The sequence below is a fragment of the Manis javanica genome, chromosome 8 (assembly GCF_040802235.1).
Source record: "Manis javanica isolate MJ-LG chromosome 8, MJ_LKY, whole genome shotgun sequence".
Lineage (NCBI taxonomy): Eukaryota > Metazoa > Chordata > Mammalia > Pholidota > Manidae > Manis > Manis javanica.
The window spans coordinates 98,133,007-98,159,145 of NC_133163.1; the positions used below are offsets into that span (position 1 = coordinate 98,133,007).

At 38.1% G+C, this 26,139-nt stretch overlaps 1 protein-coding gene across 5 annotated transcripts in view; it reads left to right on the top strand.

Annotated features, from left to right (window-relative positions):
- Positions 1 to 3,587: 3,587 nt before the first annotated feature.
- SLC12A1 (solute carrier family 12 member 1) overlaps positions 3,588 to 26,139 on the top strand; it is a 79,043-nt gene continuing 56,491 nt past the window's right edge. The window contains exons 1-9 of one of the 5 annotated variants that reach the window (XM_017644256.3): positions 3,588 to 3,655; positions 4,743 to 5,352; positions 14,156 to 14,290; positions 14,438 to 14,513; positions 19,445 to 19,540; positions 20,075 to 20,170; positions 22,463 to 22,602; positions 23,648 to 23,758; positions 25,639 to 25,750. In XM_017644256.3, coding sequence (XP_017499745.2) covers positions 4,933 to 5,352; positions 14,156 to 14,290; positions 14,438 to 14,513; positions 19,445 to 19,540; positions 20,075 to 20,170; positions 22,463 to 22,602; positions 23,648 to 23,758; positions 25,639 to 25,750 — 1,186 coding nt within the window. In that variant the 5' untranslated portion in view covers positions 3,588 to 3,655; positions 4,743 to 4,932. Of the gene's footprint in view, positions 3,656 to 4,742; positions 5,353 to 14,155; positions 14,291 to 14,437; positions 14,514 to 19,444; positions 19,541 to 20,074; positions 20,171 to 20,680; positions 20,777 to 22,462; positions 22,603 to 23,647; positions 23,759 to 25,638; positions 25,751 to 26,139 lie in introns of all 5 variants that reach the window. The other 4 variants (XM_017644258.3, XM_017644257.3, XM_037022191.2 and 1 more) reach the window with 4 other exon arrangements.

Here is a 26,139-nt window from a genome sequence, read left to right on the forward strand (position 1 = left end):
AGTTTTTCTGTTTAGGAGCCTAAACTCTGAGATTTGAATTCTAATGTTGGCCTAGCCAAGAACTAGCTTGACGACCTAGAAAGCCATCTAAGGGGACCTTATTTTCCATATTCATGCAACAAAGACAAAAAACTTATTCTGCATATCTTGCAAGAATGTTGAGTGGACCAAGTGACATATAATGAATGTGAAAGTAATTTGAAAGCCATAAAACGCTGTTTAAACATACCTTGCTATTATTTATTCTCCTCACTGATGATAGTAACAGAGATTTTCAAACCTTAAAAAAGAATAAGTCATTCTTATTCATAAGTCATAATTTATTCAACTTCTCCAGTTTTCATGCTCTTCATTTGATAAATAAAAAGATAGAATTATATAATTCTAAAACTCCAACTACAAAATACTGACTCTCTGTGATCATTGAATGTAGGAATACAGCAGGAGATAAATAAATACAAAAATATCTGTGTCAGTTGAGAACACATAATTGCCAAGCATACCAAAAAGGAACAACTAGTACTGAGAATGTTAAATTAGGGGCTTTCCATTCATTATGTGACTTGATACTCTTATCAATCCTTTGAATTTGTCACTACTATTTCTACTTTATTATCTCAGTTTCACAGATGAGGAGCTGAAGCTGAGCGAAATTTAGTAACTTACCAAGGTCACCAAGCTAGGGAGTGGTTGTGTCACGAATTGAATTTGGGCAGTCTAACATTAAAGACACTGACTGTAAACATCATACTGTACTCAGAGACTCCTCTACACTTCTACTTCTCTTACAAATATGATTACTGCTCAGGTCTATAGGGCTCCAAAACCAGCTATGTTGGTGGGGTTCCCTGATACTAAATCCCTCACAGACTTAGCACACATAGGTGTTGCCTATGGATATTTGGACCAAAGCCACAACTCAAGGAGGCTCTTTGAACCCCCACAGATACAGGAGTGTTGGCCTGGGTCACCTTGCAGCCAGTTACTAATTTGGTCCAAGAACACCTCACTGAGCCAAGTTAGATGAATATATTGAAAGTGGTATACGTCCAGGACATTAGGCATCCCTTTTGTGACCCAGGATTTTAAATTACTCACAAAGGTATACCTTCAAGTCTGAGATGTTCCATTTGTCTCCCAGGGAAGACTTAACCACCAAGATCCTCCATTTTGTTGACATAACAAGACCAATAAACTTTCTGCTTTATTTCAAAAAGCAGAAAGACCCCCAAAACCAAAGAAAACTTTATGAGGTATGAGCATTGTTTCTGGAAGTTCAGCACCCACAAGCTTTTCATACACCATCAACTCCACTGTAATGTTATTTCCAATTCCATTAATGAGAAATTCTTTTAACCAAGGGTGTCTTCATCCATGGCATTTATTCAAGTTTATTGTGTGCCTTAGACTTCTTTTTAGGAGGGAAAGAGAGAGAAAAAAGAGGTCAGTGTCGGCATTTTCAGAGACAGAGAGAATGTAAGATACAAAAGGATGGGTATAATATGGCTGCAACATGAAAATTACATGAAATGCCAATCATTCTAGGAATAGATGTCCAGTGACATAACCAGATCATCCCCTAGCTGCACTTTTCCAAGAGACCTGTTGGAAAAGACAAAAGATGGAGGACAGTACCTCCAGGTAGTTTCTGTCTGTTACCTTACCCACCTGTCTGAAAGGCCTAAATCGGGTTTACCTTTCAAGGTTGGTTTTATGGATAGTGCAATTTTATCTATATCCTCCAAACCATCTCCTGTCTGCTCCAGAATGTAGGAATTCCCTTAATAGAGAACAAAGACTTTAGAGATAAAAGGCTTAGAATGAAAATGTCTGGTTGATGTAATACCAAGACTGAAACTAATTCACATTGTACTGTAGTCAGACAGTCAGTCAGCAAGGAGAAAGGAAATCAACCACTGTCAGAGGGTTTCACAGTCTTTGGTAGAGAAAAAAGTTTAAGGAATAATTAGGTGAGCTCCTTAAAGAAGGCCAGGGTTGAGAAAATGGTTGAAGGAAAGGGAAACTAGAGGCGGCAGAAATAACTGCAAATGAACACTGTCCAGGGTCAGTGAATTGGACTTGTTTCAGGTCCCAGCCCCATCTTAGCTGACTGACCCAAGTAACCAGCCCCAGCCAGCTGACTCTGAAATGTTACTAAATTCTTGCCTTCTCTATGGGGAGTCAGAATGCTTTGTTGAATGTATAAATACCTTATACTGGCAGCCTATAAGAGCAGAATGAGTTATAGGTATGTTCTTTTAATTATGACTCTATTTCTGATACAGTCTGTGACGTTAGACTGACTGATCAGCATGACCTTTACCTGACAAAAAGCATCTAACAGGTTTTACTTAGGTACCTCCAGACCCCTTTCAACAATCCGGTACCTGTTCACCAACCTGCCTTTCCCCCAATTTTCATAGGTATAGTATTATCCCAATCTCTTTTGATTCACTCTAGAATCTTGAATGTGACTAAGTAGAAGTCACCAAATATAAATGTTGCCAATAGTAAAAGGAAGCACTAAGGTACAAACTGGTTCACTTTTAAATCCTATACACAAATGAACTCATTTAAATTCACAGTAACTCTACAAAAAAGTAGGTACCAATATTGTGCACAACTGCATTTTATAGATGAGAAAGTTAAGTATAGAGAGATTAAGTAACTCACCAGGGTTCACACAGATATGAAGTGACAGGGCTGGAATGTAAACTGCGCATACTGACTCCGGAGACTTGCTCCTAACCACTGTGTTGCACTGTAACTGTGCTGCTCAGGCAACTGGAAATCACTTGGATAGTTTCTTGTAAAATACAAGGAGGACTCACTCAATCTTCCTGATTGAAAACTAGCGACAGAAGCTGCACGGAGGCATTGTTTGTGTTGTCTTAATCACCACTTCACAGACTTGAGCCAAACCGTTCCTACAACAAAACTCAAAAAACAAAAACAAAACAAAAAAACAAAAAACAGGTTTGATTAAAAACGTTTTGCCAGGTGGAGACCAAAAGGTCATTTAGTAGTGCCACTGGGAAACTTACAGTTTGATTCCTGCTTGAAACAGTTTTCTTTCTAGGTAGAAATATTTTCAATAAATCATTGCTTCTGCCTTCAATCTGCTTACTTCTCATGCAGAGAAGAATCAAGATAATATCTACTATAAGCAAGATAAAAGTATCTCAAAGACCATTTTCTAGATACAAAGTACAGAAACTATTTCTGGAGGCCTATATTTTGCGGCCCATACTGAACAATAGGAGGTCACTAGGAACCATGTGAAATAAGACAACAGGATTCAATTCATTTAGCCCCAAACAGCTAGCTGAATCACTGTTCATATTTTGTTCAATGATCGCTGTTGAGCAATCCAACTCCCCTTATGAATTAAATAAATTGATTTGACTTCCTGTCTGAAAAGATTAATGGTTTACTACTAGTTGTAGTTGATGGAGTACTTAAGGTTCCTTAGGGCTAATGACTAGGCTGGGCCTGCAATACTGTTCCAGCCCAATCATTGCTCAGTCATCTGTTCCAAGGGAGATTCTAACCAATAAAAAGAAGCTTGAGGTTCTGGGCTGAAAGCTAAGTGCCCCATATATACCTGAGTGATGCTGACACAGGGTACACTTCCTGAGAAGAAGGTTCCTGGGTGGTAAGTTTAACATTTCTGGGCAGGGTAAAAATCACAGTTAATATGCCACAAGGTAGATTCTAAAGAGTAGGGTAAAGACAAGGATGTCAAGGACAATGAAGAGAAGTGGGATATCCTATAAAAACTAAAGGGAGAACAGCTTCACTTCTGATTTCCCCAGGAGAAGTTATTTGAGAGTTCAAGTTGAGATTTTTTTTTTAATTCAGAGAAATAGCTTTAATAACTGCAGGAGAGGCAAATTTTTGTTTGTATTTATCTTTCTATAATTTTCTTTGAAAAGCCAAGGTTTAAGTTATCAATAAAGAGAGATTATTCAAATGAAAGAATGTTCTAAAAAGGGTTCATATCATGGATTGTGAAAATGATTATGTAGTCTATCTCACAATCAAATATAAACCTCTCAATGAAGATTTGAGGGCATTTGATTAATGTAATCAGTAGAACATGATTATTTCACCAAAATAAAGCATACAACTTTATTAAGGACTGAGATTTTATTTTCTTGCCATGAATACTCATATGTTTTTTTAAGGTTCCATAATGGCATTTGTACAACAAACAAATGTATGAGCAAATGAAACATTTTCAAGGCTAGTAAAAGATCTAAGAATTTACAGAGACATCTTCTTGACAAGGCATATTTTATGTATTCTTATGTCTTAAAAATATTTTTAAAATTTTATTCACCATCTAGTGTATATTCATGACAATCATGATTATGTAATAATCACATAATGGACTGTATTTCAGGTTGAGACTTTTCTCACCAGTTCTTACAGTACTCAGTTGTTAATCTTTTTAAAAATCATGTTGAATCCAACTACACTGAGTCCAAGCAAATACTGTAAACATAGGCAAAATTTTAATGACTCTATTGGAAATTCTGTTTGCTGAAGCAGGTCCCCAGTTATTTATTACAGGATTTAATTGCTCAGGTGACCAAAGTTCCTGGACAGGTAGGTAATTTTTAATGCAGTGAATTTAAAATTTTATGTCATGTGAAAGAAATTTGTTCCCTCATACCCCTACCCTACTTAAGTATATTTACATTAATTGAAACAAGTGTAATTTTCCTTTTCAATGACAGCTTTGAAGAATATTCTGAAGATTGTATTGGAGACAATAAATCAAGAATCTATTGAATTCTTCTAGAACAAAAGCCAGGAGCCCCCTAATGTGAACACATTAATGTTTATTTTGAGGAGAAAATATATAGATTTGTTTTAAACAATCATAGAATAGTCAGCTAAGTCAAAAAATAAAATCCCCTTTGGAAGATGTCACTGAACAACTCTTCCAATGTTTTTCTGGATTCAGTGCCCAGTAATACTAGTCGCTTTCAAGTTAATGTCATAAACGAGAACCATGAGAGCAGCGCGGCCGTGGCTGACAACACTGACCCTCCACATTACGAGGAAACCTCTTTTGGGGATGAAGCCCAGAACAGATTCAGAATCAGCTTTAGGCCTGGGAATCAGGAGCACTATGACAATTTCCTCCAACATGGAGAAAGTGCAAAAACAGATGCCAGCTTTCATGCTTATGATTCTCACACAAACACATACTACCTCCAAACCTTTGGCCGTAACACTGTGGATGCAGTTCCCAAGATTGAGTACTACCGTAACACCGGCAGCATCAGTGGGCCCAAGGTCAGCCGACCCAGCCTGCTTGAGATTCACGAGCAACTTGCAAAGGTAAGCTGAAAGGCACAGGCAAGTAGCCTCCCTTACTTCTGGGGTCATTTCCTGCTCCTTAACAATGGTATGAATGTGACAGCACCCAGTGAAGAGGTCTATTCCAAACCGTCCGTCTTACTTACACAACTGTCCCTACTTCGAGTTACTGGAAAATACACAAAAGTCTTTCATAAATGTTTACTGAGTGAAGACAGAGAACTAAAGAATTAACTCTGAAAGTCAGACAATATGTCATATCTTGTTTACAATGATTGTCTACTCAATTTGCACTTGATTAAATATGTCAAATTGAAGACTAAGCTGGTTTCACCTTAGTATCAATGCCTCCACAACAGTTATAAAAAAAAAAATCACTGGTGTTTTGCTGTAGTTAATATTGTGGTGCCTGCCTTTAGTGAACATGGGCATTTTTTTATATCCTTCAAAGAAAGAGCAGAGATTTATACGACTCATTTTCTCTTCCTCTTCCAAACCTTGCATGAGGCTCCTGAATGCACTTAAGCATAAAAAGGTAACTGAATTAAAGTACAAGGGCAGAAGTGGCTAAACTTTTCATTATTTAAGGAATATAGCCAAAGTTTCCAAATGTGCTAGAAGCATGAGGCAGCATTTTTTTAAAAAATCTTGTAGCAAATCATTTGTGAATAGATTTTTTTCTTCCATAACTTGCTCTAAAATAGGTTGAAGACTTTATCTTCTTGCTCTTCTGGAACACAGTTTGGAAAGAATATCATTCTTCATGGATATAATTACTTGCTAGAAAGAGTAATGCTGTCACATACCCAAATGCAGTTTACTCTTGCCCAAGTTTCTAGGTAAGGGAAAAAAACTGATTGGAACAATTCCTTTCAAATTCATTCATTCAACAATTTTTTTAATTAAATGATTACCCATTCCAGGAATTCTAAGAATACTGCTCTCATGAAAGATGCTAATAAAGGTGAAATTCTCTCTTTAATTTCTGCTCATCATTCTTTCCACAAGGAAACTCATCTGCAAAACTTACTGCCCTGGGCTGCTCAGAGTCCCTGACTCTGTCCCTACCACCAGACTGAGTGACTTTCCGAGGAGGAGCCCACACTCTGATATCTGTACTGGTATCACTTTTTCCCACCAAATATTACTTGTCCTATATACTGTACTAGAAACACTCTGCTAAGTGGCTGGTTTCTTTTTAAATGTAGATGTAGACTTTATCTGGGAAATCTGGTGCCTTAATCAAAAGAAGTTAGCAATGTGGTGATTGTGATGTCAAAATGGCAGTTCTCAGGGAGATTTTTGAGAAATTCAAAGCACCTCAAGTGTCCTTTTCTTTTCTATGTAACGGAAGAGGAAAGGAAAAGAGAGAAGGAAAAGAGGGAAAAGAAGGTTGAGGGAAGAGGGCACAGGTTGTTTCCAAGATGTGGGAAGGGCAGAAAGAGAAAGAGAAATTTAAAGCATTATGAAGAGTTCAGTTTATCCCAAGGAAGTGAAATGAGCCAGAGCACTCTTTAACAAGATCTGAAATTCTATCCACCACACTCTACTTCATTACACAAGATAATTTTAAAAGCTGTACCCTTCATAAAATCATGGCAAAACTTAAATATTCTCACTCAGCCCCTTCCCCAACTTATGACACAAGAAAATAATATTTAACTGCATTAGAAAGTAAATGGAGTGAACTCACATTGTTCTTAGGATTTATATTCTAGAGAGAGAAAAGAAGCTTACTTACAATTTCTAAAGCCATGTTTGTATAAATCTTTACATAAGGGGAGAAAAACTCAGGGAACAGATTTGATATTTGTATAGGATATCATACTCTTTCTGATAAAATAAAACAAGACTTAGGATTTAATTTTGACTTAAAGTATTTTTTCTCAGATACCAAGGAATGACAAGTTAAATAGATTAAAAATTAGCTTTAGGCTCAATGCCCTGAATAATCATTCTGAAAGCATAGTAATAAATTACTTTTTTTATGAACTTGACCCCCACTTATCTAGGGTTTTGACCTTGATTAAATCATACAGGCATCTCCACATAACCGAGGTGGATGCAGAATTCGATTATAACCATGGAAACTCTAATGGACACATAACTATAGCCAGGACCCTTCTAGTGCTGCTGGGGTTGTAAGGAGTGGTCTGCCTCTCCAGGTGTTCCACTACTGCAGTATCAGTTGACTGCAGATTTTAACAGTCTGGGCTTTCAATGCATCTCCTTCTTTCTTGCTAGTGAATTTGATCCTACTATTCCCCTTGCTTCCCCACCCCCACCCAAATAAAAGTGAAGACCTGCAATGTAATGTAGCTATGCTGCCACTTCCTGGTGGCCCTTGACATTTTTATGATAGATCCTCAAATCACAACTAGAAATGATCAGTAGAAAAAAAATTATGTAGTAATACTCAGACATACCACAGACTTTGTATGCAAAAAATCATAAATGATAGTGTTTACTTAAACAATTTAGAAGTGGATATAGTTAACATAATACAAGTTTGGCTGTATTTTTTATACCCATGCTTGAAAAAGTCATATGGGAATACTAAGTGGCATAGCATATTAAACGGAAGAACGTATGTAGTAAGAAATTAGTTGGATTTTGTGCAAATGCTAGCTGTGACTCCCAAGTCAGAAAAGAAAATCACATGACAAGGTTGCTCTAATAGGTAAAATGAAGACATTATTTTGGGTCTCTAAGTGAAACTCTGAGTGATACATATTGACAGAATTTGTAATCCCAATGATTTGAGATTGCAGTTGAAGAAATCCTTTTCATTTTCTAAATAGTCAAGAGCTAAATGCCTATAGTGATAGCTATAAATTACAGATTTTTGAAAACCCTAGTTAAAAAGCAGAAAAAAATGACTCTATTCTTGACTTGCTCTGCAATATTACACCAGCTATATAACTTGGACTGATTTTTCAGGCTACTTGTGAGTACTAGAGTTGATAGGCATATAAAGGCTGATGTTGCCTGCAATGGCAAGAACTCAATAAATGGTTGTTGATGATGATGGTAACTTTTATACTAGCTAATATTTATTCAAAATTTTTATTTAAAAGTGACATATACACTGATAAAATATTTAACTGCTATTAAAACTGTATATCATGAACTGTTTATCTAATGTAAATCTTCAGTTATTCTTTCCGGGCAATCATGACTAACAGCTCCTTCCAGAAATTTTTATGCCTATACAAACACATGTATATATATCTCTAAGTATCCATATTCCTGTTTATCCAATTTTCTCTTTGTATTCTATTTTTTTCCAAACATGTATTGGAACATATTTTACATATTGTCCTGCACTCTGCTGTTTTCACTAAACAATACATTTTGGAGATCTTTCCATATCAAAGCATGTATGATTAGCAGACATCTGGCAAAGACTAACATAGTATTTTTGCTTTGTAAAAATAATTCTACTTTTAGTATCCAGACTAATTCTTGTGGCCACCTTTTCATATGTAATTCCTAACTACAGGGTTAACCAAAATGGAACTCCTTTTCTGCCTTACTAATCACCAATGTTGTTAGCACTTCAGAAAAATGTTATTATAACAAGAATCAAGAATATATAGTATTTCAGTGTCCTGACATTATTGAAATAAACTATTAAAAGTATAAAATACTAATAAAGTCAAGATGTAAATAATATTCTTAAGGAAGCCAACAATCTAGAAACTGATTCTAAACAAAAACCAATGACTTCACATTTGGATCACTAGACTGTTACCAACTAAAAATAATTTGTGATTGAAAGCATCAAGAATGAGTCCAATATAATAACAAACTTTTTACTGAGAATTTTTTGTGTGTCAGACACAGTGCTCACACTTCGCAAATTCTTACTCAGTCCTTATAACAACCCTTCACCGTAGCTACTACTACTATTGCTGTTTTATAGATGGTGGAAGTTTCATAAAATCCTATGGCCCTTTTAGGAGAGAAAACAAAAACAGAGAAGTCGATAAACTTCCAAGGTTAAGAAACAAAGGTCACATGGCTAGTAACTGAAGCCATGCCTGCACGGCCCCAGAGCCCCTGCTCTTTATCACTGTTTTCCGTCCTCAGCCTGCTGTCCCATAGCACTTTGCTTCAGCTCCCTGGACAGCTATAGGAAATGGTGGAACTCAGGTAGGAAGGAGGTATTGCACCTCAGTCATGATAGGCTGAACAGAGGATCCTAATTCTTTCTCTCTTATGATGATTGTGCCAAGAGACAGTGTTGCTTTTACAGAATTAACTGTGGTATCAATCATTTTCATTGTCATTGTCAAAAGCATTTATTAGCTATTTAGGTACAAGAGCTGCTGTATAAAGTGAGTCAAAGAGATTTGACCTTTCCTCTCTAAAATTTTATTTTGTATGTCAAATGGAATTGTTACAGATAGAAATAAAGGATATATAGCCAAGTTAACAAACATTAAACCATACAAATCAATGTATAAATGCTTATCTACTTTAAAAGGACAAACAAAAATGTATAAATGGATTCTGTAGAAAATAACCTTTTCTAAAATGTTTCAAAGTTCAGATTTGGAACTTTAGCATTCAAATAGGGGATATCTGAAATTAAAAATAATCTCCCAGCCAAATAAAATAGACATTAAAAATTGAGGCAATTAATTCTTAGAAGGCCGGTGATGATCAGAGGCCACACCTAAAATATTTGTTTGAGTGGAACTCTGCAACTAAGAGCTCTCTCTAACACTTGTTAGAGTTTTTAGTATCCCAGGTCACACCTGGGAGCTCACACTATTAAAATAATCCATGGCAACAAAGCAAAAACAAACAAACAAACAAAAGGTCAAATTCCTATTATACATAATTTGGTGATAGCTGGTGAGTAGAGTGGGAGTTCCCTTGAAGTATACTGGGAAAAAGTTAGGAATGTTTGATTTTTATTTTCTTATGCTAGTTTATTACACATAGCAACCTTTTTGGCCTAAGTGATCAAGAATAAAAGTTAATTTGTGTATAAGCTATATGTTTTCAGAATAGTGAAAATACTGTGATTATAAATTGTGACCATTGGTAGTGATTTAGAGGCATGGTGTATAGTAACTTTTAAAGCGTGAAAAATAGCTCCTGGCATTTTCATAATTTAAAGTATTCTCTTTATCACAAGAGGCTAGAATGTACAAACAATATATTGATCAATAAGATATAGAAATATGCTTAGAACCACGTTTTTCTTTCTGAAATGAACTTTAAGGATTGTCTGCTCCTTACTGGGATTGGTTTGAAAAGAATCCAGTGGCAGAGGTGTAAAAGACCTAAGTGAAATAATATTGGCCATATGAGGAAAAACCTTGAAGCTGAGTGATGGGTATATATTATTCTCCCCACTATTGTATTATGTGAAAATAGTTCAATAATGAAAGAAAGTTTAAAAGAGTGGGGAGGGGATCATCTTGACCTAAAAAGTTATGGAACTATTTCTTGATGATGGTCTAAGATTTCTAATATCCAGAGATTAAAGACTGAAAACTTGAAAACATGTATAGTAGCAATTATTATCTAGCTAAAACTTAAAAGAATAAATATATTTATTTTTTCTTCTCTGATAATAGCTGGAAAGGCATTTGTCATTTTTCTGGGGTCTGAAAAATAACAAATTTTATATTAAATAAAATAATTTATTCTTTCATCATCTACAAAAACCCATTAGAATTTATCCCTTAAACTACATGTAATTGAAGCTTTCCTAGATTATCAATGTTGAAGGGGGGAATGGCCTTTCATTCTTTCTTTCCTTCTTCCTTTCTAGCACACTTTATTTTACCTTCTCTGAATACTTAATACACAGGTAAAACTCTTGGTAAATAAATAATCATCCCCTAAAGCTAAGCAATTTAAAATGCATTTGTGAAAGGTTGTGGGTCATCATTTATGGTAATGTAGTGTGAACAAACAAATTAATTCAAAGTATGAGGGGAAAATCTGGTTTCAGGCAGCAATCATAAAACTTTGAGTCTTTGAGACTGTGGTCTCAAGAACATACACCAGCCAGGAGCCTGCCAGCCACTGTTATAGCTCACAGCCATCAAGCCTCCACAAACCCTGGACCCAAAGTCTTGTTCAGTCCTTTGATGATAAGTTGCTTTATAATTGCTGTTTAGGCTTACAAAGGATGCATTAAAGAGTGAAATCAAGTTTGCTTTGCCATGTTAGAAGAGGAAGATGGCAAACAGAAAAATGATTTTGCCTTAGAGTAAACTACTTCAAAGTAAGATTTTCAGAAAGCCCATTGGATTTATCCTTATTGGCAGTATCCAGGAGATGTTAAGAAACTTGCTGGAGGACATACCCTGAATTAATTGCATGGCTAAAACTGGACTCCAAGTCTCCCAGTTTATATGTTGCAGTGATTTTTCAGCTCCCACGTGAGAGTATGCAATGGAAATGGATTTTGTACTTACAAATTTCCTATCAGACCTTTATAGTCAACAGATGAAATACATATTTGAGGGTTTTTTCCCCCTCTATGGTATAAGTACATTTAAAACTGTAGCTATGGGAAGTTGAACATATTTACCTAAGGGAGAGATGGGCATCCTACACTGACTCTCTTTATAGTAATTTATAAAATCATATCCTTACTAATATCCATATACGGTAATTTCCTGATATGCCCTCATAGAATATTATTTTTGCTTCATATTGTGATGTCCTGGTGATAAACTGAAAAACTATTAAAATGTGACCAGAGGGCATCCATCAGATAGAAATGTTCATTTAAGGAGAAATTTAAAATATCCCATTCATCTTTTAGCCAATTAGTCAATATCTTTTTTACAATCACTAGTATTCTCATTAATGCAAACCGAAGAGTCACGTTTACCATTGGAGTTCATCAGAAAGCAGAGTAATTTCCTGGCCCAAACCTTCAAGTTCAGGTGCAATAAAAAAATATGGGTTTACTCCCTGGTCATTAAAAAGCAAGTGACTAAGGTTCTATCTCATGGGATTCCCCTTTATCCAGGAAAAGGAAACTGCCTTCTCTATGAATGAGTGTCTACTAATGGTCTGGCTATGGGATCTAGATTAACTAGAATATTGACAATTTAAAAATTTTTATCAAGTTATGCAAAATAAATGATTCTCTTAACCAAATAATCTCTTCAACATTCTTGGACATTTTAACACATCCCCTATTTCTTTCCTCTTACTGATTTTGTAGTTATAGAAAATGAAAGTTACACTTGACCCAGTCAGCTGCCTGATGAGTGTACAATCCTTTTGGAGAAAAATAGAATTTTTAATTACCTGGAGAACGTCAAATGTTTCATCCATCTGTAATTGACTATATTGTATAGACCGGTGTGATTCAATATGGTCGCCCAGCCCATGTGGCTATTGAGCATTTGAAACTTGGTTAGTACAAAGTGAGATGTACTATCAGTATAAAATACACACTGGATTGCAAAGACATAGAATGAAAAAAATGTAAAATATCTCATTAGTATTTTTATATTGATATATATGTTGAAATGGTAGTATTTTATATGGATATATTGACATATTTTTAAAACAATCTGTGATTCAGGTCCCTTCTACAAAGTGGGATGCCACTGCTGTGAATATTACATTGAGAATATTAGAAATATGTTATTCTACAAAAACTAAATATATTTTTTAAATTTAATGGTCCATATTGCACCCAAGTTATTTCACTAATTTCTTTTTGCTTTTTTAAAAGTAGCTACAGGAAATTTTTGAGTTACATACATGACTTGGCATTTGTGGCTAGTATAAATCACCAGTTTCTGCCCTGCTAGTTCAGCCTCAGTTTCTATGGACTTTGTTTGCCCATATCTTACATTGATAAGAATAGTGGATGTCAGCTTTCAACTATCTATGCCAATCAGAACTGAGGATGCTTAAAGATTAAGATATTCCTCAGGTCATTCAAAACTAAATTTTAACTGTTAATTCCAGTTTTCTTTCTCATTCAATATTTCTTCCCAGTATTGTCAGAAAATAATAAGATGATCTGGCTTCAGATTCATTCCCTTCCTCTCCCTTTTCTAATGCAAATTGCACAGAGGTAACAAGACATAGAACACCTAATAGAAAAGGAAGAGAGAAGAAAGAGAAGGCAAGAATGGAAAAAAACTAGGTCTTCTGCTCTTGAGTAGTAGAGATCCGGTGGCCTTCAAGTCCTCTTTATGAATTCAAAACCCTTTATTGATGGCCTGCTGTATGGTAGGCCCTTGGATGCCACTGAGAAGTAACCCAAAGCACCAACTTCCCCTGATTCAGTTAACATACACTGACTCTTAGCACACTGCATCACATCGGTTACCCATGTGGCACACTAGTATCATGGAACTGGTTTTATGGGAGAACAAAACTGGGAGAAATTCTTATTTACATACAAGAGTAGAAGAATATGCTGGGAAAGGAGAAAAGAAGTCCAAGTCACTTGGAGTAAACAGCCCAAAGTAGAGTCAGCTTCCTGTGGGTGTGCTAAGGGTACACCAAAGCCTAAAGAAGCAAGAACCACGAGCACTGCAAGGGGAGGAGCTTTCATCATCCCCAGATAAAGTCATTATAATCCATGCTGAATGTTTATTTCACACCAGTCCCATTTTAGGGGTGAAAATTGCCCTTGTCTAAGAGGCTTAATGAGCCAGTCAGCTCCCAGGGCAAACATTATCTTATTCGAATGACTAGAATATATCTCTTTGTGTGTGTGGGTATCTGAAGTTTTATGTCAATGGTTTTGATTTGCCTTTGAAAGTTTTAGGCAGCCATGTGTTGACCAAATCCTGTGTTTTTGCTCTCTGTAAAAATGCAGAATGTTGCAGTGGCCCCGGGTTCCGCCGACCGGGTTGCTAACCGTGATGGGATGCCTAGAGGTGAACAAGCTGAAAACGAGGGAGAGGAAGAGAAAGACGGGGCTGTGAAGTTTGGATGGGTGAAAGGTGTGCTGGTGAGAAAACTCCTGTGTTTACAAATGAAAACTTGGCCATTCAATGTCTTGGTGAACTAACAAGGCCTGAACACCAGGGTTACAGAGATGGCTGGGTTTGCTCCCTATTGCTTTTCACATCACTTTCAATGCTCCTTCAACCCACAGGTAAGATGCATGCTGAATATCTGGGGTGTCATGCTCTTCATCCGCCTCTCCTGGATTGTTGGAGAAGCTGGAATCGGTAAGCGCATTTAATTTTCCATGTAAATTGTGAACTCAGTAAGTGGCTTGTTTTCACAGTTAATGGTGACTGAGGTGAAGGTCACAGAAATCATCTGGACTTGGGCTCTCTAACTGTGCCTCTTTAGCAATGTCTGGCAGAGAGGAAAGCTGAAGCATTAACTCCTGGGACACTGGAATTTTCCAGCTTGCTAACCGGACAGGTGCTCAAATAAATATTTCTACCCTTTCAGACTTTTAGGCATAGAGGTGAATAGAGACACATTCATTTTAAACAGTAGTACTCATATTTTGGTACACAACTGACATTTATCAGAATATCGCCCTTAGGATTATTGGCAAAACTTCACTGAACAAAAATAACTTGTGGAAGAACTGTTGAAAATTGACCTAAGAAAATGCTGAATTGTTGAACATTTTCCAAAGGGAAATAATTGTGTTACTTTCAGGTACCAGGCAGTAAGAAAACAAAGGCAAATGAAGTATTGCCAGACAGAAGCTTAAAATAATAGATAAAATGGCTAAGACAGTGTACATAACTATTGCAAATTTTTCTAAATGGAAAATGGATGATGTTGAAATTATCTTGAGGGATTATTTCATGTTTTAAAATATTATATTCCACTTAAAGTATTGTATCCTGTGGCAAATCTTCTTTTTTATTGAAAGCACATTATTAAAACTTACATGAAAAATTTATTTGAATTTTATCAAAGTTCCTGATTTAATGTAATAAAAATTAATGATGTTCTACCCCGTATATGGAAACTACATTATAGATTCGCTTCTGGGGAAGACTTATAAATCATTAGCATGAAGAACATAGAGGTATGCGTGTGGTTTCAGATACTTCTCCAGAATGTGCCTCAATTCACATTCAAAAGGTGCTTGGTCATTATTTATTGGCTTCACTCCTCAAACATATTCAGAATCACTAGAAGACTAACCCTGAAAAAAAAAGGGCTGAGTTGTAAATTGACCAGTTCCCATAGTTTTACCATGTTTCATGTTTGGCAACAGCTGAGTTCCTGACAAAGGGCTGCTTGCCAGCTTTATGATGCATATCCAATGAATACTTACAGCCGCAGGGTCCAAAATAAGTATATGCTGCTCCATGGAAAATCTGCATCTTAATATTGCCAAGTGTTTGCTCCAGGGTTTCATGCAAAATTAGGTTTTTAAGGGCAGTTTAGTAACTTATTGAGATCATCAAGAAATATTACTTTGTTTTGGAGGTGTGAGTGTAGCCAAGGGCAAGAGTAATTCTTTTTTAATGCAACTTATTTAACATCCATGTGTTTAGGCAAAATTCTGAACCTTAATCAGATTTTACTTTACTCTTCACAATCAATCCAGCTTCATGCTTACTGTAAAACTGTAAAAAGCTGGAGAATCCTATCTTCCACTAAATTGTTCATTGTACTTTCAGATATCAGTAATGTGTTAATAAGGATCTTTTCTTTCAGTAGTCAAATCCTACTTTAGAAGACAGTAGAATTCTACCTAACTCAATGGGTGTCCAGTGAATGGTTTCCTTTGAATGGAGGTTTTTTTTTTTTTAATTCTCAGAAAATAGACTTCAGTGTGTTGTAGAAACTCATTACCACCCTTACTCAGTTTTACTGGCCTTTGCTGTGAACTTAAAGCTAAATGAGTTGATTAAGTCACCATCTGGGTCCCATTTGGGTTCCCTTTATTGGGAAACAAAAGAAACAAATACAAGTAGTTTCTTCTTGCTTTGGGGATAGTTTAGGGAAGAAATCTGAACACACTTTCCAGCCCAGACCCTGGGAACAAAGGCCTAAGGAATAACAAAGCCAGGTGTGACTATAGCTACAGCTTTTGGGTAACAATTTTGGGGCCATTAGTTTTGGCTGTCTTGGCCCTGAAGCAAAGGGTAGAATGAGTCTATAATGCCATCCGGTTGCTCTTTTCAGTCTTGGAGACTTGGGCTGGGGCAGGGTCGTTTGGAATAAACATCAGGCAGTGAAGAAGGTTGTGAAAAGCAGGCAGAACCTGGAGCAAGTCATTTATACTCTATGAGTCTTACTTTCTCATAGGAAAACTAGGGAGCTGGACTAATTGTTTCCTAATCAATTCTCCAAAGAAAAAGCTAAAGAACCTTCCTGAATTGGCAGACCCAAATTGAGATAGACTGAGGGTAGTGCAAATAGCCTTCAGGGGTGTGTAAGAATTACCAGGGAAGTTAGGTTACATAACTGAAGAATCATGGGATCCACTTTGAAAGATCCAAGCTCAGTAAGTCTGGGCATTTTTAATGCCACCCCAGGCATTTCCTGAAATAGGAGATTCAAGGACCACACTTTGAGAATACTATGAACTGATTGTGCTCTAAGATGCCTTTTACATGGGATTCTATGTTTGTCTGCGAGAGAGAAGCAAATCTTTTGCTATTTAACTGTCTAAAATTTTGTTCAAGGATTTCAGATGGTTTACAGAAATACATATAATGCAAAAGGATAAATTTAGATTGTTGGGGAAATAGAGGCAAAGGGAAAATAAATGTAGGGAAATAGTCAAGTGAAAATGGGCTTAACGTCCTGAAATCAAAGTCTATGGCTTTATAGAGTTGCTGGGATGAGCTAAACATTTGATATCAAACCGCTCAAAACAAAGTCAAGGGCAAAATAATGTGCGAAGGACAAGAAGTCACCTTTTGCGATATAAGGACCTGAAGCCACCTAGTGACATAGAGGTGATGCTCACTGTAAGAATATAGTAATTTATCCTCCATTTGCCCCATGGTCCCAAGTACAGAAGCCAGTGAGAATTATGCCTGGGCTTACCCGACCTTATCTCTAAGCATCCCTACCCTCCCCCAAGGCAACAGGCGGAGAGGATCCGCCACAATAAAAGGCACAAAGCTCTGCACCGTGCTGCTACCCTCTCTCTCTCTGTCTCTGTCTCTCTGTCCCCCTGCTGCCTTCCTCTCTCTCTCTCTTTCTCTTCCCCCTCCCTCTGGGGCAGCCACTTTCTCTTTCAGATGATAAAATCTCTTGCATTGGGCCGTGTCTCCTGAGTGGTTCTGGGTAAGGAGGGTCGCAGGGAGATATCCTTTCACTCACCACAGGATCCTGTGGTGTATGTGAGGAATTTGTTACAACACCAAACTTTTAAGAGTCTATAGAAGCCAAAGCAATTTAGTCCAAGTCGTGCCTACAGTTAGCCTCTTCCTACTGCACCTTAACCTGTAAAATAGTCTAGAGACTTCACTAGAGCCAGGATACAGCTGGGAGCATCAAAAGAGCCAGGCTCCAGAACCTCCTTCCTGTTTCTGTCCTTGACCTCTTTCCACTTCTCCTTCTCAGGCATGGCCTAGGAGATAGCCGCTTCTCTTGGCTGACTACTTTCTAATCATCCTTGGAACAAGAGAACCTGCCAACAGGAATCATGGAGCACCCACTTTCCGTAGGGGAGCTTCCCAAAAAGGCACAGGCAAGAGCATGCTGGCTGGAGCCAGGCTGATTTCAGTGCCTGAGATGCCACAACTTCTCTCTGAATTCTGGGTTGACCTCCATTGAGAAGGGTATTGTAGGAGAGGCAAACTGTTTTACCTCTACCCATATTAGGCTCCTGGCTGGTGCCCTGTAGACCAACAAAAGACAGATTAACAGGAGAAAAACACAAAAGTTTATTAACATGTGCATCAGACAGACATGGGAAGACTCAGCAATGAGTAAGTTAAATAGGGTCATTAGAACTTTCACTTGGATAGCATCTTAACGAGGGAACAATACATTTTTAGAGAAGTGACAAGACAAAGGAGAAGGACTGAGTTTCTAGCGCGGCAAACTGCCAGAAGGCAAATCTGTGGGAGAACAAGTGGAGGATGGGTCTAAAGTGGGATATGTAGGTTCCTCTGGTGCCATCTCGAGCTGATAACGGTCTAGAATTGTCTCTAGTGATTAACCTCTGTCCTTTTGATATAAAGGGGGGGCATCTTTAGAAATTGATGTCCTATTTTTAGGCTAATAGGAAGAGGTATCTTCTTTTTAGTTGCCTTCAGCTCAAAGCAACCTTTATGCTGAAGTGGCTATTTTGGAGTGGCAGCTTCTGCCACCCTTCAGTATCCTCCTGACAGCGTATTTCCTGAGGCCAAAAGCAACCTTACCTGCCTCTGAATTCTGATTTACCACTTTCTCCCTCTCATAATCATTGACCTTCTGCACCATAGATCCTTGAGGGAAGTTTTTTCATTTCATTTTATTTATTCCTTGCATTTGGCATGCTATCTAACACATAGCTGGATATATAATAGGCTTTTAATAAGTAATAGCTATTTTGATTATTGTGGATATGATCAAAATCCAGTGAGACTGATTGTGCACTCTGTTCTATGCATTATGCTAGCCACCTCACATATTCTTTCTAATTTCATTGCATGTGGCTCAGGACATTAGTAACTTGCCAGAGGTCAGGCAGCCGATACGTGAAAATAGTCCAATTTGATTCTGATTTACCTACCTGCCAGATTAACAATTTGCTGTTTTGTATGTAATTTTCCACACTTATACAACCAAAGGAACATGAAAAGATAGTTACCTGGAAGGATGAACCTTCACTCTCTAGCTATATAGTAGCCTGGAATTCTTTAGACCAATTATTAAATTTATATGTATCTAATCTAAAATTTCATTAAAAAATGGGTTCACATTAAATTTTGACCAGTCATGGTTGTTGAGTTTTGTGCAACTTAGCATTATATATCTCAGCTCTTCAGTTTCTAGGATCTGTCCTAAAATCAGCAGAAAACTTCCCAGATGAGCATTTGCTCTGTGGTGAATTCCAAGCCAACTTGCTGACTCAAATAAGGTCCTTTGGTGATTACCCTAGACTTGCTGGCTTTTATGTAAACGACCTAATGGGTTGATCCACTGTTTAATTGCCTTTATTTTTCCTCTCTCAACTGAGGTCTTGGTGTGATTATCATCGGCTTAGCCGTGACAGTGACTGGGATCACTGGTTTATCCACCTCTGCTATTGCCACAAATGGATATGTCAGAGGAGGTAATTAAACTTGTGACCCTCACAATCGTTTGTAAGGTAAAGGCAACGCAGGCTCAAATAGTTCACTGCTGACCTTTCTGGAGTATTTTCAAAGGTAATTCAAACTGGTTCCTTTTTTTTTCCGTGCCAGGCAAGAGAGATGCAAGAAAAATGGGGAAGGATTTAACCTTTGTCAGACCCTCAACTTTCTCACTCAGGTTCCTCTCAAGCAAGAGAGAAGGTCAGATGTCATGTTTTCTCTTTTCACAGCCAAGGTAGTTTCTCTCCCCAGACACCAGCACAAGTCAACTTCTTTCCAAGGCTGCATTTTAGAGTGTGTTTACTTTTGGAAACCATCCTCCATCATAATGAGCAGTTCTTCGACTTGATCTATATGTGGGGCAAACCAGTTTCTCCTTAGCACAAAGGAACCCCACGGGGGCTCAAGGCTTGGACCTGAAAACTTAAATAAGGCTGCTAGTATAGTTTGCAGCAATAGGGAGTCCAAGGAAGAAAAATGAAATGCAATTATCTTCTGTCTTTCCTTGCTAACAGGTCTTGGAGTTCTCATAATTCTTCTTTCCACCATGGTAACTTCTATCACTGGGCTGTCCACTTCTGCCATAGCAACTAATGGGTTTGTTCGTGGAGGTAAACATTTTAAGATACCTAATGCTCTCAATTACTTACTACGGGTAGGCAAAAAACTTTTTATGTACTTGTTTTTTGATGGGAACAAGGAAGGAGCCCAGCGCTCTTGAAGCCTGGCCAACCTGGATGCAGAAGGAAACATAAGGTGCTGTAAGTGTAGTCCTGGTCTGCTCCGGTCTGCAGCTGTGGTCTCCTTTCTAATGGACCTCAGGCACATCACAGGTCGTGGTTTCCAGATGCTCAAGTTCCTTGGGTAAATATTTTATTTTTCAGGCTAGAGTGCATCCATCTTGCTGGCGTTTCTTGGAAAATTATTCCTGCACATACCTCCAGTTTTAAAGTTTAGTACATTTCAGGTGCTCCCTAGACCTTCATGGGATCTTTAGAACATTTCAGGTTTTTCATGGGGAGACTGAGCCTTCTGTGACAAGATTCAGGCTACTGCCTCCTGAAGTACTGGTGACTTCCTGAAGTACTGGAGCCAAACACCTTTCTTGGGGGATTTTGCAGGTCTGGGAGTCATCATCATTGGCCTGAGTGTGGTAGTAACAACACTCACAGGTATTTCTATGTCTGCTATTTGCACAAATGGAGTAGTAAGAGGAGGTAAGCCAATTTATTTACTTACAAGCTTTGGTTATATAGTAATGTGTAGGGTTGGTTTAATGTTGGAAGTGGGAAGTAAAATTTATATATTGATAATATCATCCCCAAAGCCTTAAGACAAAACAAAATGACCCAAAATTTAAAAAGTAAGACAATATTCTTTTCAACTAAAATTATAGAATCTTCAGAGAAGACTTCCGTGACCCATTTCCTGTGATTAAACAAATTTATAAAGTAGAGAGTGACCAGGTGTCTAGAGAAAAGGCAGAGAGTATTTATAGTAAAATACAGGGTCTCTCTGGGCCACAGACGAGCCCTGCCCGCTCTTCCCGTCTCCTCAGTGTGGCTTTTCTCTGGCACCGCAGCTGGCACTTCCCGTTCCGTAAGTGCTCAGGGGCCACCCCAGCACTGCGCTCCTAGTCAACAGGCATGAAATGATCCTTAAAAAAAAAAGAAAAAAAAGCAAGCAAACAAAACAAAGAGTTACTTTCAAACCATCTAGGAACAAGCAGGCCTAGGCAAAAAATGAGGTGGTTGACGTTTATCCTTGCTCCTCTAATTTCTTTCCTCCCCTGCCCATTCTGCTTTGGCTCCTTGGGTCTCTACTTGGGCACCGTATCCAGGTCTCCCTACCCAGGGCTTTGCAAAGCACCTCCTCCCCACAACACACCTCCTCTCACAGGTTCTGCCTGTCTTTCATTTTGACAAAGTCAGAGTAACTGATTAGTTAATTCATTTAATGTGATCTAGACAAAGAAAAAATGGGCATTTGCCCCATCTAGATAATAAGTTACATTTTTAGAGATGGCATTGACCCCTTAACCCAAAGGAGTTACTATAGTGGAGGAAATTCCTTTTCAGTAAGAGATAATTTTGTTTTGTTTTGAGATATGTTTGTCCAGGGTCATCCCCCTACCAATTCTATCTGCCTCTAAAACTAGCTCAGTATAGAAAGTCATTAATGTACTATGGCGTGTGATAAGGTCTAGGCTTCTAGGTGGCTTTCAGTGACCTGCTTTCAGTGCTGTCATGGGCACAGAACTACACAGTCATATACAGAACTACTTTTTCAATGTCCAGGGGAGAAGCAATTGTTCCAAGCCCTCCTTACCTATCTTCCCATTCACTGCCCCACACACAAATGGATATTTGTCAACAATCGTGCTTTCTTAAGCTAAAAACAGAGAAAACCAAGCCTGGTTTATAGAGTGGAAAATACATAGCACTATGCAGATAACTTTTTTTAGCAACAAATGTGTATGAGAAAATTACACCAGAAAGTTAGAGTAACAATGATAAACTTCATCCACTTCATTTTCTGCCTAGGCCACCTGTTCCTGGAAATCTCACATATAAGATTTTACTTCAGGTACATTATTGATTTGAACTCTCCAACGAATTCTTTTTAACACAGATAATTTTTGTATGAAGTTCACTGTATTCTTATTTTTAGTGTTTGTGTACAATCAGGTACCAGCAAATTGAATTCTATTATCAGGATAGTTCTACTGTAAATTATATGTGGAGTACCAGGAAAGGTGCAGTTATTCTTTCGAGTGACACAAGATTTCTAAAATTGTTAGGAAATTGCAATATTTTAAGTAGCATAAAAATTATTCAAAATTATTTGGTTGCATAAACCAAATCCCAGTTTCTCAGAGTAAAACATGTCATTTCTTTTTTCAGGTGGGGCCTATTATCTTATTTCCAGAAGCTTAGGGCCCGAGTTCGGTGGGTCTATAGGCTTGATCTTTGCTTTTGCCAATGCAGTAGCTGTTGCTATGTATGTGGTGGGATTTGCTGAGACTGTGGTAGACCTTCTTAAGGTAATTACAAACTTTTCTTTTCTTTAGCCAAGCAAGAGAATTTGGTTTTGCATGGCACAAGGGCATACCATTATGGCAAGATGAGAGGAAAAAGATTTACTCTGCAGAATGTGGAAGTTGCATGTCGTTGAAGGAGCACTGGCTTGGCTTGGAATCCTGGCTCTCACAGTTACCAGCCGAGCAATTTTGCACCAGTTCCTTTATTCGTCTAACCCTGTTTTCCACATCTGTAATATGGGCTAATAACACTTCTACATATTTCATAGAAATACCGTATAGATAAAATGAAGTAACATACATGAAATACAATATAAAATGTGAAACAAAAGATAAGTGATGAGTAGTAGTATCAGCAGCAATATTACTATTATGGTTATAGGTTTCCAAAAAGAAAGAAGATTCAAACATTAGAATAACTCCCTGCAGAAAACTAAGTTTTCTAGTTCAGGTGTCCTGTCTAGATGGCATGTATGTGGGCATGTACTCAGCTGGCATGGTCCTCCCTTCATGGCTGTGACAGCACTCACTGAGTTCAGTTGATAACTATACCTCTATTTGAAAATCAGATGAATAAATGAGTGGATTATATAGCTCAGAAGGTATGCAATCTTCAAGAGAAGTGTTATCTTGTTGGTATAGTTTGTTCTTTAATTGAATAGCACTTACTTTTCAGTATTCATAGTGGAAACCACTCATTTTCATTCCTGTGGGATTCCTCTTGACACAAAAATACCTACTCTTTCTTCTGAAATAAAATGTTATATATATCTGTACACATACTTTTACTTAGTGCTACCATAACTTGAAAAGCTGTGAACAGAATGAAACTAAAATTGCCAACTCCTGCCCTTGGCTATCAAAGTATAGAAAAAAATAATTCTAGGTTCTTTATCTTCTCAAATTCATGAGCACTTCACTTTTCTGTTATCCTGTGTGGCCCCAGACATTAATGCTCAGTGTATCTTCTTAGCGTTAAATGGCACAGTGAGGTATGCAGGCCAAAAAACTTCCATCTGTAACCGAGTTAGTGAATTTTTTGTTCCAGGAGAGTGATTCAATGATGGTGGATCCAACCAATGACATCCGGATAATAGGCTCCATCACAGTGGTGATTCTTCTAGGAATTTCAGTAGCTGGCATGGAATGGGAAGCAAAGGTGAATTTCTCAAAATGATGTTCTCAACTACTGCTGGTCAGGTTCTGAACATATTGCAGGAATAGAAGTAATGCCATATTCAAAAAGAATTGCTGTGACCTCTCGCTGGTGGTACAAGTTGCAGGTTAGCACCTGGTGGGACACCAAGCCCCTCAGCCCAAGGTCCCGGCAGTCACGACACATGGCTCATGTGTCACGGGGTCAGGCCCGGGTTTTGTCCTTCTCTGTGCTTCATGACAGTGACAGAGCCGCCATGGCTGGTGCTATTTCACACCCAAGCCCCTTATGATTGTGGCGATGGTACATGCTGGAAGCCTCTCAGTCACATCCCTGGCATCCCCTTTCAAGCTGGCTGCAGGTATTGAAGGCCCCCAAAGAAATGGCATGTGTATTGGGAGAAGATCAGTAATAGCAGCAGAACCTATCATCTCCTCTGAAACCCAGTAGTACATCAACTGCAAATTTGAGGGCATGATAGGCCTGGAATTGGAAAACATCTGGATTTAACTAGTAGTAAAACAGACAATACATTTCTGAATGCTGGGGAGCATGTCTTTTGCCTGCCTTGTAACTCTCTAGTGACTGGTGCAATTGAAACTGGCCCTATGCACATGGAAATGCAGGAACTGGACCCCAAGTGTTCACCAGAAATAGAAAGATGGCCGAAGCCTCCCAGATACACAGGGCAGTAGAAAACATTCTTACATGGTATTTATCTGTGGGTTGTCCATTCACCCATTAAAGAAAAATTTATTAAGTGTTTATCATGTGCTGGGCATTCTGCTAGGCACTGGATATTCAGTTGTAACCAAGAAAAAGCCCACAATCCCTGCCCTAATTGAGGATATGGTCTGTGGGGATTTGAGTAATAATCAAGTAGATAAACAAGCAAATATAAAATGGTAGATTGTAAAAGTGCTATGAAGCAAATAAATAGGGCACTGGGGCACTGAGACAGAAAATTAAGGGGAACCTGCTTTCAATGACTTTATCCCCTGAGGGAGGCAATGTAGTTTCTTGACAGTAAAGGGTATAATTTAAAGCCCCAGCTCTGCTATTAGGAAATTGCTGAACCTCTCTGTGACTCAGTTTCTTCATCTTTAAAATGATGATAATAACATTACTACTTCATATGGGTCCTGGTGGTATTATTTACCTGAAAGAATACTGATAAAGTTAAGTCTGCAATCTGTTACGTTGCAAGCCCTCTGTGTTAGCTTATTTTCTTTCAAGAAAGGTCTCTCTGAGGAAGCAATTAAGACTTAAAGGATGAAAGGAAGAACATAGTTATGCAAAGAATGGAAAGAAGTGTGTTCCCTGCAGAGGGAACAGCATATGGGAATGCCTGACCAATAAACACCTTAAAATGTAGGGGGCACTTTAGAAAAATGATTTGGCTTGTCAATGTACAAATCTCCTGTACTGGACACACGCTGACATCCCCACATCAAACACCAGGCCTCACAAGAATTCTAGGACTCATTCTATTCTCATACTCCTTCTGCAGTTAGCATTGGGAAGGGGAGGAATCCACAGATGCTCTGCCTGAAAAAGAAAGAACCTTTATAAACTTTTGACTCCATTTATATCCCTGAGGACACTGCAGTAAGTTACCCACCTTGTACTTGTAATGTTCTTAAAATGTCACCTTCAAATGTCCAAACACACGCTCCCACTGAAAATGTAAAACATCTACACACAGGTCCAATGAGGGAGGCTCACTAATATGCCATTCCATAAGGATGCACATATTACCTACTCTGGATAGTAGAGTCTTAGTGGGAATAATCGGAGCCTTTCCTCAGTGGACATATAACTTTTATAATTATGTAAAAATTTAAGTAAATTTAATTTGACTTCCTTTTGCTTGGCCATTCCAGGCTCAGGTGATTCTTCTGATCATTCTTCTCATTGCTATTGCAAACTTCTTCATCGGCACTGTCATTCCATCCAACAGTGAGAAGAAGTCCAGAGGTTTCTTTAATTACCAAGGTGTGTCTAACAAATGAGCTGCTCTGCAGTGTGTGGTTCTCCACTGCCTGCCTTCGTCACCCTCCCTGGGAACCCCCACTCCAGCCGTTGGAATCCCAGTGTGATCCAGGGAAAAGCCTGGGGCTGGAGTCAGGAGATTCAGAGAGTCTCAACCCTAGATGGGTCACCTAACATGTTTGGGTCTCCAATTTTCCTGCGAAATTGTGGTTGATAATAATGACTTGCTGAAGGGATTTCTAAGAAGCAAATAAGACAGTGGATATAAAAGTGTTTTGAAAACCTTAAAGTGCTGAACAGATGACTGTCACTGTCAAATAGAAGCAGGGCGTACATGCAAAGAGAACGCAGCTCAGATAATTTGTTCAACCATTGAGAGCACTAATGTCAAG